The 19053-nt window shown below is 39.1% G+C and overlaps 2 protein-coding genes across 5 annotated transcripts; both read right to left on the bottom strand.

The window, feature by feature from the left end:
- Window positions 1-3156: 3156 nt before the first annotated feature.
- Window positions 3157-7395, bottom strand: LOC114821097 (nudix hydrolase 23, chloroplastic-like). 4 transcript variants are annotated; one of them, XM_029092972.2, is made up of 8 exons: window positions 6839-7395; window positions 6101-6232; window positions 4600-4676; window positions 4359-4494; window positions 4119-4259; window positions 3972-4030; window positions 3698-3765; window positions 3157-3466 (listed from the first exon to the last, which is right to left on the bottom strand). In XM_029092972.2, exons 1-7 carry the CDS (start codon window positions 7139-7141, stop codon window positions 3705-3707), a joined length of 909 nt encoding a protein of 302 aa, XP_028948805.1. In that variant the 5' UTR covers window positions 7142-7395; the 3' UTR covers window positions 3157-3466; window positions 3698-3704. The 4 variants fall into 4 exon arrangements, with proteins under 4 accessions (XP_028948805.1, XP_028948806.1, XP_028948807.1 ...); XM_029092973.2 differs by having other exon boundaries at window positions 3157-3460; XM_029092974.2 differs by lacking the exon at window positions 6101-6232 and having other exon boundaries at window positions 6839-7348.
- A 6323-nt stretch (window positions 7396-13718) lies between these two features.
- LOC114820861 (protein trichome birefringence-like) lies at window positions 13719-16990 on the bottom strand. The gene is made up of 5 exons (XM_029092171.2): window positions 15829-16990; window positions 15265-15457; window positions 14954-15147; window positions 14710-14868; window positions 13719-14457 (listed from the first exon to the last, which is right to left on the bottom strand). Exons 1-5 carry the CDS (start codon window positions 16764-16766, stop codon window positions 14088-14090), a joined length of 1854 nt encoding a protein of 617 aa, XP_028948004.1. The 5' UTR covers window positions 16767-16990; the 3' UTR covers window positions 13719-14087.
- Window positions 16991-19053: the final 2063 nt, after the last annotated feature.

The raw sequence follows: 19053 nt of genomic DNA, 5'->3' as shown, positions 1-19053 counted from the left end.
AACAGCTTGAAATTCTGGGAAATACCATTGGAGCCATATTTGGATCATCCATATGGGTCCATTCAGATTGGTTTCAAATGGCTCGCCTTGAGTCATTTCAAATAGGAGATGATAGAGATGAGAAAGAAGAAATGGACATGTGGCTACATCATCAAAGTTGTGGAGGGCTTCCACTAAGGGGATCCATTCAACCTTCACCCCTTTATATTTATTTGGGAAAACATGCTTGTTGAGCCAATATAAAAGGAAATACATATGTTCCTGATCTTTATTGGCATGAGAGGAATCTGCACCAAAATTCTTCTTTACAAAAGGGATGAATCCCTTGAAAGAGGTCTCGTAACTCTTAAAAGTAGCAAAGTTATATTCTAATAGGAGAAAAAAGGTGGAGGAACCGGAGCTTTCAGCAATTAAAGAGGAAGAGGGAGCCCAGTCTTGAGTAACATTTACAATCTTGCCTGATGGTCTTAGCCTAAAGACTTGGGCCATATCTAGAATAGTTGGAGACATGGGACCCATGCGAAAATCAAAAGTATTTGTGCCCGAGTTCCAAAAAATAAGAGAAGTAGCAAGTAGTTCGGGCTTGGGAATAATAGTAGTTTTTTAAAGCATTATTAGGTCATAAATACCATTGTTCATCCACTTTTTCTTGAAGGTTGGTTCTAGTTCATCAATCCACTGAGTCCAAGCTGGGTCGTTCATTAGAGGAAAGCCATGACGATATGATGACCACTTAGATGAAGAGATGCCCAACTCGGCCAAGAAAGGATTTGGGGTAAACTAGTTATCCTTGGGCATATTACTCTCTATCACAGCATGGACGCGAGAAATCCATGTCGGACCCAACAATTATACCCCGTGTGCTTCAAAGAAAAGTTCAGAGCACAAACCTGCCCGAGGGCGATGCAATCCGTTGAGTAAGCGGCGTAAAGTAGTGATGCCTTCACCAGATTCGTATGATAGCTCGACTTGGCTCGATCCTGAAGCCATTTGATAAGTTTGGAAGAGGTGTGACAAGAAGGTGATGAGGGTAGAAGATATGGGGCGAAGAGCAAAAGGAAGTATGAAAATTTGGAAGAAGTGAAATATCTGAGAAAATAGGAAATCGAAAAAGGGGGAATTTTGTATTAGGGATATCTAATGATTCATGGGTCAATAGAGAGATCACAGGCAAGTGACGGTTGTTTTTGAAAAGGGTACAAGTCCCAAGTAAAGATGTGGGTATGAAGGGCGGCTATTCAATCAATATTGGCGCCTGGAATTCCAGCCTGAATATTAATTGAAGGGGGCACTGTTTGGTTTAAAACTTGAACTTTTGGCTCAAAATGAGGTTAATCCAAAAGCAGATCCAAAAGAAAGGGAGCTGGAGCCCAGCCGAAGCCCAGAAGAAGGAAGAAGCCATGTTCCCAACTAAGTGCAACTCACTTAAGCTACTTGATCACCTACCTACAAATCAAGTGGTATAGACTAGCCAGCTAATTAGCCCAAAAGTACTTTATAATGGCAGTACGAGTAAAAAGCTGATGAGTCACTACCCTTCAGCTGCATTCGGGTAAGAATAATGCTGCAGACAGCCAAGCCAAATCGTCTATAAAAGGAGAAGGAGAAAACAAGATTATTGACACTTAATCAAACAAACAAATACACAAACTCTGCTCAAGCCAGATTTGCATACGAAGCTGTAGTCAGCACCAAGCCTTCATCCCTTTCGGGATCAACCTTCACCAAAAAAACCTTTGTAAAAGCTCTGCTACCCTGTCTAAATCTTGCTGTAGTATCGATTTCCTCCTGTAAACTCATCCTCCAATCTCCCCTTCTAGCATTCAAACCCTTTGTAAATCATAAAGAGAGGAAGTTGCAAGACGATCACCCTTGCCCGAGCCTCTTTGTTTTGTCTTTTATGATGTATACTTCCATCTATATCCAAGTTTTTTCTAGCAAGTTTGTGATTAAAAGACTTCTAAGTTCTAACCCTTCGGGCATACAAGATTGATCAATTAAAAGTCCTTGGTCACAAGGCATAAAAAAGAACTTTATGTGGACTTAACCCATCCACGACAGTCCTTGATAACAAGAAGTTCGAAGTTACTTGGGGTGCAAGTAATAAGCCTATTTCTCAGTTTTACTTCTGTTATATTATGATTGTCATAGAACGCTTGAGTATAGAATTAACTCTGATGGGAAGCCTCAATGCCTATACCTAAGGCCCTACAAAGGCACCTATCTGGGTTCGTTCTGCTCTTCGGGCTCGGACGATTAAAGGATAACAATTGTAATACTTCTGCAACAATGAAACAACCACTATATGTTCGAGTACTTGGTTAGTTTTGATGGGAAGCCTCAAGGCCTACACCTAAGGCCCGACAAAGGCACCTTTCATAGCTAACTCGGTCGGGCATATACAATTAAAACTAAACACCTGTTTTACATCTGTCATGCTAAAGATGGCAGTGGCACGCCTGAACACCTAAAGTTAGTTTTGATTGTGAGCCTCAAGGCCTACACCTAAGGCCCCACAAAGGCACCTTTCAGAATTAACTATGTCCTTCTCTTACAGACCCGCCAATAAGCAGAAGCCCGACAGACAAAATCAACCGGGGCCAACCTCTCGAAGAGTTGTGTGCTCGTCGGCCAGGAAACGTCCCCATCGGAAATTCCTCCAGATGAACAATTACCATGTATTAATCTTTCGAGCTAATTAGAAAATGCACCATGAGATTTTGGTTCACCTTAAAAAAGGACTCGACCTTTCAATTTTTCTGTATATTACCACCTATTAATTAATGATTAACGGCAAGTAATTCATTCAACAAAGTCTAAAAAGACATCGTACAAAATCATGCAGGCGGACATAAGGCCCTGAAACTTGGAAAAAAACGACTCGAGACGCCCCTTATGCAAGCATAGCATGAGTGAAGGTTTTTGTACAATGTACTTTGAGTTGGCTGACATCAATTTCCAGTTAAGAAACGTGAGAATTCTTCGATGCGACCCTAACACCACCTTGTAGTGTTACAATTTACAGTACACAGTATAACACTTATTTGAAACGCGTACTTGTGAACACCGCACATACTGTCACACCGAAAATTCTTCAATGCGGAACATTGATTATCACCTGAAAATAAATAAATCTTTGGTCCGAAATCAACATCAGATGGAGAAAAAATTTCATTGATTTTTTCATCTCTGTTCAAGCTTTATACAGTTTGGTTCTCTACAGGACTAGTGGGCATTTTGAGACGGAACTCCAGAATTATGCACATCTACCAACCGTACGGCTGAATAATTTGACATTATGCAGAATCCATGTAGTAGAGGCGACATCAAATTTCGATCGGTACAGTGGGTTCTGGAGTTGGCGAAGGTATATCGGCTCCATTTTCTACGAAGATGCACTCCCTACGTCACCGATGCGCTTTAAAGGTTTCAACTCCAATTTTCAGACACCAAATGGGTTCTGCAACTGGCAAGCAACAAGATTATGAAAATCCAATATGTGAATTCATCATTCATAACAGAAAGTAAAAACGATTTGATTTCGATAACGACACTTGAACAAACATATAGATGAAGACTCTTTTAAGGGCATTGTAGACAGAAAACGGACTGACCCGTTACTCAATACATTAGTGTTACAAACATCATCCTTGTAGGTGGAGAAGGAAATGCCAAAGATAAAGATATAATCACTCACCTTCTTGTCATGACTGTAGATGATAATCTAAAGTATAGGCATGACTGTCAGAAGGACTTGTGCCGGGCCTGAAAACAAACACCAAACATGCAATGTCATTAAGGATACATTCGATATTGGAAAGCATTCAACAGAAATCAAATTTGAACAGCTCAAAAATGTATAAATCAATTTTTCAAAGTGGTTGAATTGTTTTATCATTAAAATGCACTTCTTTCGGTATGGGAGTTACGTTATTCTTTTCTAATTGGAAGATCATATTAACTGAACCTACCTTTTATTAATGGTACCATAGTGGAACTTGATCTTTCCAGCCCTTACATCTTCAACATACTGCAGCCACAAGATATAAGAAACCGTGACATAGGATAAATGTCTAGAAGAAATCAAATATATGTTAGCATCTGATAGACGTCCATACCAATTTTAAGGTAACAACCATTGACGAAAAGGAGAGAGAATCAAAAGGTATCTCATCAAGTGCAAAAAGCCCGCATTCTGACGATTCAGGACCTGGTGAAAAATGGGGTGTCTTGAGCCTTCCTAAGAAAATTACATACGTCTGCTCCGAAAAACACAACACAAACTCAAAACATCTTTATCAAGTGCACATGAATTTGTTTAAGGAAAAAGGTAAACAAAAGAGAAGTTTCTCGCTTACCTGGCCAATCAGTGGGATGTCCAATTGAGCAAAAGGAGACAGCACTTCCACATCTGCACATGCTTCTTCCCTGGTTTCCCTGATGGCTCCTTCTGCAGCTGATTCCCCAATTTCCATGTAACCTGCAGGAAGAGTCCTGAATGACAACACCCAACAATTAAAATTACGATACACATCAAAGATACGAGATAGTCCATTCATCGTGATGAAAAGTTGCTACTTTATTCATTAACAATCGTACCAAAGGCCATATGATGGTTGAATCTTCCTTTTGCAAAGTAGGATCCTGTTATCATGCTCAATCAGACAACCCACAACCTGTAAGCATCGGTTGAACAATACGGAAATTAATGTCACATTTGAAATAAAATAATCACTCCTAATCAGCAAACATATCATAAAAAGGACCAAACTTAGAGGACAATCAAAATCCTGTGTCCATAGGCTCTGGAACTTCAAACTCAATCCTGAGCACACAACATTTGTAAACCTTCCTCCTTTTCAAATAAGACCATAGCGTCTAGTCTACATTTACAATTATAGAAACTGACTCCAGGTGATGAAAAGAAGAAAAAAGTGAGCAGGACAAACTGGTGAATAGTAGAGGCAGAGTTACAGTTATACGAAATTGGAGCATTGGTCCTTGAACAAATTGTATACAACAACAACAAAGCCTTTTCCCACTAAGTGGGGTCGGCTATACGAATCCTAGAACACCATTGCGCTCGGTTCTGTGTCATGTCCTCCGTTAGATCCAAGTACTCTTAAGTCTTTTCTTAGAGTCTCTTCCAAAGTTTTCCTAGGTCTTCGTCTACCCCTTCGGCCCTAGACCTCTGTCCCATAGTCACATCTTCTAACCGGAGCGTCAGTAGGCCTTCTTTGCACATGTCCAAACTACTGTAACCGATTTTCTATCATCTTTCCTTCAATTTCGGCTACTCCTACTTTGCCTCGGATATCATCATTCCTAATCTTATCCTTTCTCGTGTGCCCACACATCCAACGAAGCATCCTCATCTCCGCTACACCCATTTTATGTACGTGTTGATGCTTCACTGCCCACCCTTGAACAAATTGTATCTGAATTGAAAATCCCTTAGATTTGTAATCTGAACTTAAACAACCATGCAGCATTGATCCTCGACTCTAGTATTGGGAGGAGGCAAGTCGCAGATAACGCTTCTAACACTGTTTTGACCAAAATGTATCAACTGCTCGACAATATGATTTCATGGAGCGCAGCCGAGTTGGATTTCATAGTCTGGTTAATGGGGCTGCAGGATTGGGCTTGGATGAGGCTTTGAGGTGGGGATTAGGGTTTAGGATTGGGGGAGGCTGCGAGATGGGGGTTGGACCGAACCTCCAATTACTCTAACAAGTAAATAAATGTATGTGAAGGCACACATGCATAGCAAAATCTATTAGACAGAAATATCCTAAAAAGTATTTGATGGGGAAAAGAACCAGGGCAGCCTTTTGGGTAGCCTTTTGAGTATCCAATCTGGTTTGACTCTAATACAACAGGTGAAGAAGTAGCATAGTTAAACTTATTTTTCATTACCATCAAAATCAGATTTTGGAATCAACAAAAACTTCTGCAACACAGTAAAGTGAAAAATTCCCAAACGCTATAAAGTTTGTTACTTTGTTGTAACCTGAAAACCTTAGGATCATTTTTCCATGGATTGGCACATGCACGACTCATTTCAATTGAAAAACAAACTCTAACTAGAATAGTATACCATTTTTGGGTTCTCATACGCAATCCTCTCACAAACTGTGCAAATAGCTCGTATCTTCTCCTCACCGTCGGGTATCTCATGCTTTGTTGGACCACCACACGACTGGCAGAAATTAATCTTACGAGCATTGCCCTTCATTGGAATATAAATAAATTTGTAAAGAAAGTATGAATCAATAAACAAAAAGAAAATTTAGACAAGTATACACGAAACGCTCACTTTGGCTTGTAATCTATAATGTATAACATCGAGTTTTTGTTGTCGAAAACATAGATGATAACTTGTTAAAGCTAAGAAAATGGGAAAAGCTGCAATCTTTAATCAATCTGAAATGCATTATACACCCCACTTTGATTCCATGACTTATTCACTTGGTACAATACATTGTATTCCATGACTTATTCACTTGGTACAATACATTGTCCTTATGAGCCATGTCTACTAATTTTTCTTTGCAAATACTACAAATGAAGCCAAAGGGATGCCAAAAGAAACTTCTAATTACCCAACATACTCAAACTAAGAGGTCAACCATATCTGTCCTCGATTGTAACTAGATATAAACATGTAGTTTAGTTTCAAATTTTCAATAGCTAACAAAAACCCACAACGCCAGAATCAAACCAACCAAAATTCACCAGAACCCACCACATAAATTGAACGTCCAAACCCAAAATCCATATCAAACCCAACATTCAAAAAAAAAAAAAAAAGGCAAAAAGGAAAACAGAGGCTTACAGCAGACTGAACCGCAACTGAAGAAGAAGAGCCACCTCCGTTCGACCCAGAAGGAGCTGAGGACAAGCTTAGAGCTCCGAAACGAGGGCGACGAGTGGAGGACGGCCACGTGGCGGTGGTTGCGGGCAATAATGTTGAGGAGGAAGAAGAAAAAGATAATAAAGGGTTGGAGCAGGTGGAATTAGAGAGGAAGGAGAGGGTACCACTTGTAGTAGAAATACTGGTACAAGTATTAGAATATGGCTTCCAGCGATGAGAAACGAAGCCAAACGAACAACCCAAGATCTGTCTGGGTTTTAGCATTATTTTTTGACCAGAAGATTATCAAAACCCAATAGCTTCAATCAACCCCAAATTATAGAGAATCGGGTTCGCAGAAACGAGAGTTACTACAATATCCTTTTTCTTTTTATCTTTCTTTTTTATTCTTTCTTAGAACACTTCCTGTTTGTAAACATTTCCATCCCAAAAAAACCCTTCGGCAATAAGCAATTCAATCCCTCAAGTGAATGGTAGCTGCTTTTAGTGAACGTTCAGTGTCCAAGTACATTTCTATTTCTAAATTGAATAGACCAAATAATTTGTATTAAAATATTATTAAATTTTTAATAAAATAATAAAAGATAAATTTTCGGATGATAATAAAAGATTGGTTGAAGGTATTTGAAAATATTGAAATTTAGTATAAGGTGGAAGAACATGGCTAGGTAATTACTAAAAAATATATATATATATATATATTATATATATTTTTAATTAATTTTTATATAGTTTTTTATAATTAAAAAAATTATTGTAGCTATGTCAGCCTTACGTCACATGGCATAAGGGCTAGGTTAGTCGATTTTAGCTTAGGTGAGCAACTAGGCTCCCTAGAGAATAGTGGATTGGAATGGGTGGAGGAGTTTTGGGGGGAGGGAAGGAGGGAATTTAATCCATTATCCCCTAGAGGATTTGAGAGAGGCGGGAGTGCTCTAAGAGCAACTCCAGCGTTGCAAAGGCCCCCTAGGGCTATTCACTATTGAATCCACCCAGTGAACAGTAACTGCCCTTAATGAACAGTAACTGTCTTTTGCATCTTCATCCCTAAATTGAATAGCCCTAGCAATAGGCAATAAAATATTAGTATTTTTTATTTAAATTTTGCAAAGTGGAACTAACTAAATCAAATATCCTGGAGAAGACCTATTCGACCTTCCATGCCACCAATATTGTCCTGCAGCAACAATATAGGGCACAGAAATTCACCAAGTTTTCAGATTTGATCTCTGTTTTACTTCTCACTGAAAAGCAGAACTAGTATTTGATGAAAAATAATCAAGCTCGACCCATTGGCTCAAACGCCGCGCCTAAAGTGCATACGACCTATTTTAGCAACCATAAACGACGAAAGAATCGGCGTGGCTGTGGCAATAGGCGGCAAGCCCAACCACGGGCCTAAGGTCAACAGAGTGCCGCACCTAAGGGAAGAAATGTGACCCAGCAGCGTCCACCACTCGCCCCTAAGGTCCCAAACTTCAAGAACAAGGGCAAAGCTCCCGTTCAGGCTACTTCTACTGAACTGGACATGTGATATCGCTGTGGATCAAGGGATCATTAGTCACACGTATGCCGAGCTTCCCCTGAGGCTATTGCCAAGTCGTGAGTCTAACTTTGCACATGTGGATCATCCAAAAGATGCAACTACATCAATTGAGATATCGGATTTCCAGGAGGCGTCAGCACCTATGGATGAATAAATTAGACATGTTTTTAGGGTGTTTACCCCTAGTGGCCGAACCCACAAGGAGTGGCCGGCCCTACCCCCTATTTTGCTAGGTTTATGGTTTAATTTAGAACAATTTTTCTAAGTATTTGGAATAATTTGTTTGTTTTTTGTTTGTTTTGAATTATGGATTGTTATTTGAATGGATATTATTTTTTCGAATTGCTTAATTGAATGAATGAACTTATATTTATACATATGACCAATTCAATCAATTTATTTCTAGGAATGTCTTGTGGGGAAGTTAGTTGTCTGGCAGATAGTGCAACCACGCACACCATCTTGCGTAAACGACACTATTTTACTAACTTCATACCCAAGAAATCTCCTTTAACAACTCTCTCAGGCTCATCCAACCTGATTGAAGGATACGGAAACGCACATATTATGTTAAGAAGGCATTTTATTCTCCACGTTCCGGAAAAACGTTGCTAAGTTTTAGAAATATTCGAGATATTTAATATCATCTTGAAACCACTGAAGATCATGGTTCTGAATTTCTTTGTATCACCTTGTATGAATATGGCTAAAAGCATATTCACGAGAAGTTGGAACGTTTGCCGAATGGGTTATACATCACAACCATTCACGGCATAGAAGCCCACAGTGTGGCCGGCCCTATGCCTGAGTTCCCATACACTTTGTTGCTTTGGCATGATCGTTTGGGACATCCTGGACGTGATATGATACGCCGTATCCTCAAATCTTAACACGAGCATAAGTTACATCCCAATGTTAGACTCCCATCATGCAAAGCGTGTTCTTTAGGGAAGTTGAATACTCAACCCTCATATACAAATATTATTCATGACCCACCTAAATTTCTTTAGAGGATTCAATTGGACATTTGTGGACCTATCCAACCAACATGCGGACCATTCACATACTTTATGGTGTTGGTTGATGCATCGACACGATGGTCGCATGTTTGCTTGTTGTCCACACGCAAAGCCGCGTTTGCTAAACTCCTAGCTCAAATCATTAAGTTATGGGTTCACCATCTTGATTATCCAATCAAGTCGATTCGACTGGATAACGCTGGAGAGTTTACGTCACAGACTTTTGACGATTATTGCATGTCAGTAAGGATTAATGTGGAACATCCTGTGCCCCATGTTCACATCCAAAATGGCCTGGCATAAGCTTTCATACATAAAGCACCTTCAATTGATCGCTTGGACTTTGGTTATGAGAATCAAACTGTTGGTATCTGCCTAGGGCTATGTAATATTGCACGCAACTACGTTGGTTCGCCTGAGGCCCACCACTACCCAACCACATTCACCGTTACAGTTGGTCACTGGATACGAGCCTAATGTCTCGCATTTACGAGTGTTTGGGTGGGCCATTTATGTGTCAATAGCGTCGCCGCTACGTACCAAAATGGGTCATCAGAGAAAAATGGGAATCTATGTCGGTTATGATTTGCCATCAATTGTTCGCTACTTAGAACCCTTGACAGAAGATCTCTTTACCGCAAGTTTTGAGGATTGTCACTTTGATGAGACAGTCTTCCCGTCGTTAAGGGGAGATAAGCATGTTAACGTTCCCGTAGAACGCCGCGAATTGTCGTGGTATGCTCCCACTATGTCTCATTTAGATCCCCATACTGCCCAATTTGAAACTGAGGTGCGTCGAATTATAGATCTTCAGAGCATTGCTCAAAGCATGCCAGATACTTTTAATGATCTAGCAAAGGTGACAAAATCACACATACCCGCTGCAAACACACCTGCAAGGATAGATGTACCCCGTGTACGTCAAAAAATCGCCTGGGAAGGCTGGACCGTCCCCAAAGATGGGGAGGCCACACCTTTCACGCGGTAAGGTACATTGGCGGCTAGCCAATCATCTGCTCCGACCCTGAAGCGTGGCAGACCCCTTGGTTCAAAAGATTCACAACCCAGGAAGAGGAAAATGGCACCAACTAGTGACCCAAGTTTGAATCCGACCATCACTCACTCATGCATTCCAACGCATGAGGTTATTCTAGATTACGGTGATGCTTCATATGAAACATGCAGGCCTCCTGAGAATCGCGAGATTTCGGTTCACTACACAGTATTGGATGAGGTTTGGAATAGGAATGAGATGATCGTCGACGATGCATTCTCGTACTCAGTAGCTACTGACATCATGCTTAGCGATGACATTGAACCACGTTCCGTCGATAAATGCCGACGTAGAACCGATTGGTCAAACTGGAAACAAACGATCCAAGTCGAACTCGATTCGCTCGCAAAACGTAAGGTATTTGGACATATCGTTCCTACACCACCACGTGTGAAGCCCGTTGGCTATAAGTGGGTTTTCGTGAAGAAGTGTAATAAGAAGAATGAAATAGTGCGATACAAAGCACGCCTCATAGTGCAAGGCTTCTCTCAGTGCCCAGAGATTGATTACGATGAGACGTATTCCCCTGTAATGGACGTTATAACATTCTGCTACCTAATCAGTTTGGTAGTTTCTGAAAAACTGAATATGCAGCTTATGGATGTGGTAACCGCGTATCTCTATGAAGATCTAGATATGGAAATTTATATGAAAGTTCCAGAATGACTTCCATTGACTGGTTCAAATAGTTCTAGACCACGGAACACTCTCTCAATTAGGTTGAGGAGGTCACTCTACGGATTAAAACAATCCAGGCGAATGTGGTATAATCGTCTGAGTGAATATTTGACAAGTCAGGGTTATGTGAACAATGAACTATGCCCATGCGTGTTCATAAAGAAGTCACATTCCGGATTTGCAATCGTTGCAGTTTATGTCGATGACATGAACCTCATTGGGACTCCCGCAGAGCTTGAGAAAATTGCTACACACTTGAAATCGGAATTTAAGATAAAGGATCTTGGGAAAACTTAATATTGTCTCAGCCTAGCATTGTTCAAATGGAATCCTAGTACATCAATTAAACTACACCCAAAAGGTGTTGCGACATTTTAATAAGGATAAAGCAAAGTATTCGAGTACACCTATGGTCGTTCGGACTCTAAATGCTAAACAAGATCCCTTCCGTCCAAATGAGGATGAGGAAGAAATTTTGGAACCCAAAGTTCCTTACCTAAGTGCAATTGGGGTTTTATTGTACTTGGCTCAGTGCACTAGACCCAACATCTCATTCGCTGTGAATCTATTGGCTAGATACAGCAATACGCCCACACGCATGCACTGGAATGGTGTTAAAGACATTTTCCGCTGTGAATCTATTGGGTTTGTTCTATACCCGCGAATCTCCAAGTGTTGCCGCCCCCTATGGCCCTCAGATTGATTCTCGCCTTGTTGGTTACACAGATGCTGGATATCTGTTTGACCCACATAGAACACGTTCTCAAACGGGTTATGTCTTTACCGTTGGAGACACCGCTATATCTTGGAGGTCTACTAAGCAAACGCTAGTTGTGACTTCATCTAACCATGTTGAGATTCTCACCCTACATGAAGCATCATGTGAGTTCTTTTGGCTAAGAGAAGTTATGGAACATATTCGAAGCATTAGTGGTCTTACATCAGTCGTTGACCTTCCTACAATGATCTTTGAAGACAATACAGCATGTATCGAGCAGCTGAAAAAGGGATACATCAAGGGAGACAACACCAAGCACATAGTGCCGAAGTTCTTTTACTCACATCAGTAGCAGCAGCATCAGAACATTGAAGTCAAGCAAATCCGTTCCCAGGACAACCTGGCCGATCTCTTTACCAAGTCATGCCCAAGTCTACATTTCAGAAGCTCATTCAAGGAATCGGTATGCGTAAACTATCTGAGTTGAATCACTTGTAGTTCTTTTATTTATAAGTTATGTCTAACTCAGGGGAAGTATCTAGAAGCATACTCACATGATCTTAATGTATTATTTTTCCTACGATTATGAGCAATTTTCCCACTGGGTTTTTGCTACCTAACGAGGTTTTAATGAGGCACCCATCCTGAAATGACCATACTCCGATGAGTTCACTACCTTCATCCAGTTTGACAAGTGTTTTAGACATTATGCATATTTTCTTATTTTTCTCCTTAGTCTATGGGTTTTCCCCATGCCTTGGGTTTAACGATAGCAAGGTATTTGTGAGTTTTTGCAAATGCATACTTCACTTAAATTTGAGACTCGCGATCACCCGTTGTGCCGATGACTTCATCAACTATTCTATCTTATCTACTGAATATTTGATGTGATGGTTTGTTGAGTATTTACACACTCAAGGGGGAGTGTTGCAGTCATATTTAGAATATGAATGTGATTGTGTAAATCCTAGATAATCTAAGAATGTATCTTATATTCATATTAGGATTAAATTACCTATTAAATATTGTAATCTTAAAGGGAAAGGTTTTACCCTTCCTACTACTATAAATAAAGGCATAATGGGATGAATCAAACACAACTCACAATTAAATCAATCTCTCTTCCCTCTAATAGTGGTCGGGCCCCTCTCTCTTTAAACCCTAGATCGTTCAATCAAATAGGCCTACAACAGGTTTAACATATGTTTTTTTTTTTTTTTAACAATCTACCCTAGAGAGGGCAGAAGGTCGGCTAGGCCTCACAATGGGCTAGCAATAATATAATTCAAATTCGCTTTTGACGATAATCAAACTTAAAACCTCTCACTTACAAGTAAAGAATATCACCAAACCGTAGTACTAAATATCATGTTTTAACATTTGTTGAAGCCAAATGATTTGCCACTTCCACTGGTGGTCAATAGTAGCCCTAGTATAATTACACGTGTCACCCGCTAAGAAAGTAGATTCAAACATGAAACCTGAATTGCCTAACTTTTGACTTATGGCCAAGCATCCCATGTGACATGTTTGAAAAAGTTCTTGAGCATAAACCTCCTAATCAACCATTTAACAATGTATTACCAGATTAATTATATTATCATCTGTATGTCCTCATCAAAAGCAGTAAACAGCCTGCAACTTTAAGCTACAAACAATCACAGATCCATCACGGATATGCTAAAGTTATAAAGAAATGGAAGAAATTAAACAAAAACAACGAACAAGATCAAATAAGAAATGGAGTGTGCGTGGGAAAAAAAAAAGGTGTTCGATTATCATTTCGCAGGTTATTTAGAAAGATATTGAAAGAATAAGCAAGACTGTTAACAGAAACTAAAAAAATTAAATAATTAATAGAGGATAGACATTTACAATTCTCCAAGCCTGTGATTTTTAGGGCTAATAAGAAAGAAATTTACAAGTGAAAATTGCGTCACTGGCTAAAAGAACTCCCTACCCTCTTTTCACACTTCCCTTTCCTCTCTTCATTCATATAAACAAATAAGTCTATGCATTTTGATCACATAACTTGTAGAATAAGGTACTCTTCGTCGGATCTTTGCTTCGATGCTTTACATCGATAATGTCGAAAAAAGGGCAGGAAAATAGAGTATACTGCTCAGTGTGATTTAGATCACTCAATGTTTGAGTATGAATGAATGTGGCCTTTTAAGTTTAGTGTGACATTTTACCTATGCTCTCTTCTTCTGCCGTTGCAGGTGCTGCTGCTTATTTTGGTACAGCTTTACTAGGAGCTCGGCGTAGAGAACCTCATTCCATGCGTCAGGAACACCAGGAAGGCACCAATGGCTGCAGTCCTGGAAGCTCTTAGGTGATGTCCTTTCTTCCTTGGACAGTTTTTGCTTCCGGTAGATTGAGGGGTGACCATCCTTCCGGAAATCTGTCATTCTTGTGATATTGAGATATGTGACATGGCTTTTCATGTTTCTCAACACCTTCTCCAGTACCAGCATCTTGGGCGGGTACGGCCTCAGATACTTCTCATTGAAGATGGGAACTGTCTCACTGTCACATTGGCCACCAGAATTCCACTGCCCACCACTGTCGGAGGAAAAATAAATACAAATCTCAATTATTTTCATTTACATAGAGCTTGAAGAGTTGCTTAATTTTGACCACATCTTCAAGGAAACAGCAATGAACATATTCATGTACATTTCTTTACTTCTCAATTGATAATTCAAAGGCCATAATGTTGATGCAATATCATGAGCATCAGCACGCAAATAAGGGAAACATATAATGCAATGCATTATCACTATCTAGGTTAAACTATGATTACTTCAAGTTTACCTGAAATGGGAAGCAGAATAGCCCCGAAAGAAGACGATACTTTTCTTCGGATCAACCTTGGCATCAACCCATCCTGCCCACGTAGTTAAAGCTTTCCGAAACGCCTCAAGAACATTCAATTCACCATAGACATGGCTACCTTCTTGGTAATAGTCTTTCCTGCAAATTTTATGCTATTTTAGTTCCAATGGCCAGAGTTTACAGTACAAACCTATTATTTGAATTAAGATGGTAATAAACTTACCCTTTGGAGGTTTTCTCATGAGTCCACCAGTGTCCGGTGTTGAAGATGACAATATCAGCATCTTTATATAGATCGGAAGATCTCCCTACTAAGTCAAGACGAAGTGTTTCTCTCTTTGATCCATCTTTCTCCGGCATTTCCCATTCTCGAACTAAGAAGGGAGACACGAAGAACTCCACCGTGCAGTTATAGTCCTGCCAATCCATTCAATTTAAACAAGAATAGCACATAATTTTTTAACAAATCGATGGACTGTTGCCTCAATCCAATATGAGAATAAATTGAAGAAATGATTAATCGAATTAACCTACTTTGAATATGAAGGAATACGAAGCTTCCCCACGAAAATGGGTTCTCCCATTGGCTTCGAAAACCTTGCTCTTATCTTTCACCGAGTTTCTAAGGATGCAAACCAGAGACTCCCACATATTCCTATTCAGAGAATCACCAACGAATACCAGGCGCTTTCCTCTCAACAACTCCAACATATGACTTCCATCCAACCTGGTCATAAAAACCATTTCATATTCACAATTCTTCGTCAAGCAAAACCCAAAGATTTAGTCACGGATCATTTTCAACGGATATACAGAGAAAAACCCTAACTTTCTTAATCAAAATATCTTACGAGACTAGAACTAAGGCCGATAATTCCCAGTTTCAGAAACGCTAAAAACAGAAGCAAAATTCTAATATGTAAAACTGAAAATCGACAACAGATCAACTTGAATTTTGATTAATCAAAACCCAATAACCCAATAAGCATCTAAGTAGATTAAAAGGCAATCCAAGTACAATATTATTCACATAAAAATGGTACCCAAAAAAAAATTGATTAAACTTCCAGCAAGGAAATGTACGATTTGATCACATACCTTGGTAAAGTGCAATCCTTAGGCTTCCATTTGAATTTTTGGTAATCCTTATCAGGTCTGCCGTTGAGAATACAATTGAACTGTTCATCAATCAGAGGACAAGACCCAGGTTTGTATAGCGGATACGAATCGTCCTTCACCCACTCTCCATGTAACATATCACAATTCATCAAAGACTTCACCAAATCATCACTCCCCTGCTTCCCCTGCTCAGCCGGCACGCCGGAATTCGTTTCATTGCTCTGTTTTTTCAACAGGGGAGCAGTTAAATTCTTCTCCACACCCTTGTCTGCAACGCTCTTGTTCGCGGAACTCGATTTCGGTGCCGGATCGGCGCTTCCATTCCCGGCCGCCACCGGGGTTTTTGGGGCGGTGGTTCCGGTCTGATTGGCTGTCAAAACTGTGGCCTTATCAGAATTGTGGGTGTTGTCGGTCTGGTTTTTCAAACGGGTTGTCGGTTCAGGTGAAGTAGTACTATTCTTGGGTGTGACTGGAGGTTTTGGCTGGACGTTTGAGGTCTGATTCGGGTTCAAAATAGTGGGTTGTTTATTCACAGTGGCAGATGCTGCGGGGGCGGCGGTGGTGTTAGCAGATCTAGACGGCTCTGTTTGCGGCGGAGGAGAAAAAACGGTTCGATCTTGCTGCGGCGGAGATGAAGAAGTACTATTGGGGAAGAAGAAGGAGAAAAGTGAACTGCTCGAACCAGAAGAGGAAGTAGTAGAATTTGAAGTAGAGATAATGCTTGCAAAATATGGAGAAGCGTAGCTCGGGGAGGGACTGAAGGTCATGAAAACAGTCAAGGCGATGAAAGCAAACATGATGCCATATGCAAAAGCCACAGTGTTTCTGGTGTTGAGGATAGAGAAGAGGCTGTTGACGTCCGAGATCAGAGTTCCGCCCTTGATGGGGAGGTGCTGCTGCTTCGTGACATCTGCCATGGATGCGGTGGTGGTGTTTGCTTTTTTGCGGAATGTGGAGGAAGATGTGCAAAAGTGGGAAAGTTTGGGAGTTTAGAGAGAGAAAGAGTGGATCAACTGGTGCTGCTTCTAGAGAGAGAAAGAGAGGAAAGAGGGAGTTTGGGTTGTGTGAGAAGTGTCAAGTGAATAACACTATAATTAGAGAGAGAAACAGTGGAGGTGACTGTTTGAGAACAATGGCAGGCAGGTTAGGATATTTAACGGTGATGCTGAAATATCAAATTTTTTAATAAAATTTATTTAAATAATATGTCGTTAAGATTTGATTATTTAAAAATTTTGATTTTTTTGCATTAACGACTTTGACCTTATGATTTGGGAGTAATTACAAGAGTGCCAAATATTCTCTCGACAGTGGTACACGATCACGTAGTACAGATCGATTAGTATAACTTGCTGCTGCTTTTGAAGCGTGGAGGTTGGAGAGAATTGAGTAAAAGGGAGGGAGGGAGGAGAAATGCTGCTGCCCGGCCAATGACGATGCAACATATGGAAAGAAGAAGGATAAAAGAAAGAGGGAAAGGAATTAACTAATTAAATTAAAAGTTTAAAACACCGACCTTCTTTACCATGTTTTGTGGCCTTATTGTTCGGGGTTACCCTTTGCACTCTAAAAAAGTCTATATTTTGTGAGTTAATCTTTTACCTTGTGGTTGCATATGATTCAATTTTTCTGTGGACAGGATGTTGAACTTTCATTCATGTGTTTCGAAAATTTATTTTTCTTTAATTATTGTTTCGACTCTTTTTTCTTAATAATAAGAAAATGATAATTATAAATCAAATAATATAGTTGTCAATGATTAGATTATTACTTAAACGTTAATTAACGTGTTTATTTTTTATTAGTGACACATCATTTGATCTGCAAATTTGGTTTAAAATTTTGGTTTCTGTAACATTACCCATAAAATAAAATAAAAATTTTAAAAATCTTACCTCTTGCCTGTGTTATGAAAAGAAATCAATTGGATGCAGATGTTGAACAAAATCAATAATCTTGAATTTGAGAGGCAAATTGTGTTTGAATTTGTATGGAACGTGTGTATGAAAGAAAGAGGTTGTGTGTGTCCTTTGATGTGTTCTGGCTTATACCTAGGCATTAGTGGCCTAATTAGGAAAATGCAATCTTAACACTCAAGTTAGCCGGAAAGAAATCTCTTTACTCCCCTTTCTCCAAATCTTCCTTTTTTATGGATCTTACGTACAATTAAGGGCTATTTTGGTATTACTATTTTTTTTAAACTATTTGTGTTGTAAGAATAAACAGCTGTAAAATAAAGTTGGTAAGTGTTTGGTAAACCTTTTTTTTTATTTTTATAAAAGTGCTTTAAAAAAAAACGTGTTTTAATGTTTGGTAAACTTTTATGTAAATTGCTTTGAATATAAGGAAAACTAATAAAAAGAGCTTGAGTTTTAACAAAAAAAATCATGAGTAAACTTTATTTAATGATAAGGACAAGAGAAAGAAAACAAAAAAATAAAAACAAGAAAAACCTAACTAAAGGAAAGAGCATCTAATCAATTCTTCAGTTGCATAACCCTTTAACATAATCCAAGCATATTTTATTCCTCTAAAATTAAAATTTCAAGAGTAAATTACATTTTACCCCCTCAGGTTTCGGTGCAATTGCAATCTCATACAACATCTTTAAAACATTTCAATTTCATATATTTACTATTATTTTATTTCAATTTCATACAACTGTTACATAGTCTGTTAAATTAACCGTGAAGCGATGACATGGTAAATATGAAGTCCTCATTTGTGCTGACGTGACTGCCACATTTGTGTCACGTGGCTAAACACTTAATAAAAAAAATTAGAATGTTAAAATAATTAATTAAAGAAAAGTATTTTTTAAAAAACCAAAAATCCCCTTCGTCTTCCCCACCCAAGCCCACCCCCTTCTCCCATCCCCTATCACCCACTCTTTCCCCCATTAATTATACTTTTCTATTATTTTCTACTTTTATTGACAGCAGTTTTAAAAAAAAATTGTTTTATCAAACACATTTAATGTTCTAGATTTTTTTAATAAGCTGTTTTTTTTTTTATTTTAAAAGCACCACAATCTCAAACCAAACCTAAGTAACTTGTTGACCATTCATGTTTGTGTTAGATTTGTCTACCGAATTAACTCATCAAATAACTTGTATGTGTCAATGCTAGTATATTATATATGTTACAATAAGTAAGGTAACTTTAAAGAAAACTTAATTTACGATAAACAACACATGTCAACTT

Source organism: Malus domestica, chromosome 14 (genome assembly GCF_042453785.1).
Source record: "Malus domestica chromosome 14, GDT2T_hap1".
Lineage (NCBI taxonomy): Eukaryota > Viridiplantae > Streptophyta > Magnoliopsida > Rosales > Rosaceae > Malus > Malus domestica.
Note: the sequence above shows the minus strand (reverse complement) of the source record. Positions and strands in the feature narration are given on the sequence as shown.

Excerpts from the sequence above, each read along its gene's own strand:
- LOC114820861 (XM_029092171.2), bottom strand. The coding sequence starts at position 16,766 with ATGGCAGATGTCACGAAGCAGCAGCACCTCCCCATCAAGGGCGGAACT. Across the intron at positions 15,458-15,828 it reads AAGGATTGCACTTTACCAAG|GTTGGATGGAAGTCATATGT; the intron begins GTATGTGATCAA and ends TTTTATGACCAG. Across the intron at positions 15,148-15,264 it reads CGTATTCCTTCATATTCAAA|GACTATAACTGCACGGTGGA; the intron begins GTAGGTTAATTC and ends ATGGATTGGCAG.
- LOC114821097 (XM_029092972.2), bottom strand. The coding sequence starts at position 7,141 with ATGCTAAAACCCAGACAGATCTTGGGTTGTTCGTTTGGCTTCGTTTCT. Across the intron at positions 4,495-4,599 it reads CAACCATCATATGGCCTTTG|GACTCTTCCTGCAGGTTACA; the intron begins GTACGATTGTTA and ends GTTGTCATTCAG. Across the intron at positions 3,766-3,971 it reads TATGGTACCATTAATAAAAG|GCCCGGCACAAGTCCTTCTG; the intron begins GTAGGTTCAGTT and ends GTTTGTTTTCAG.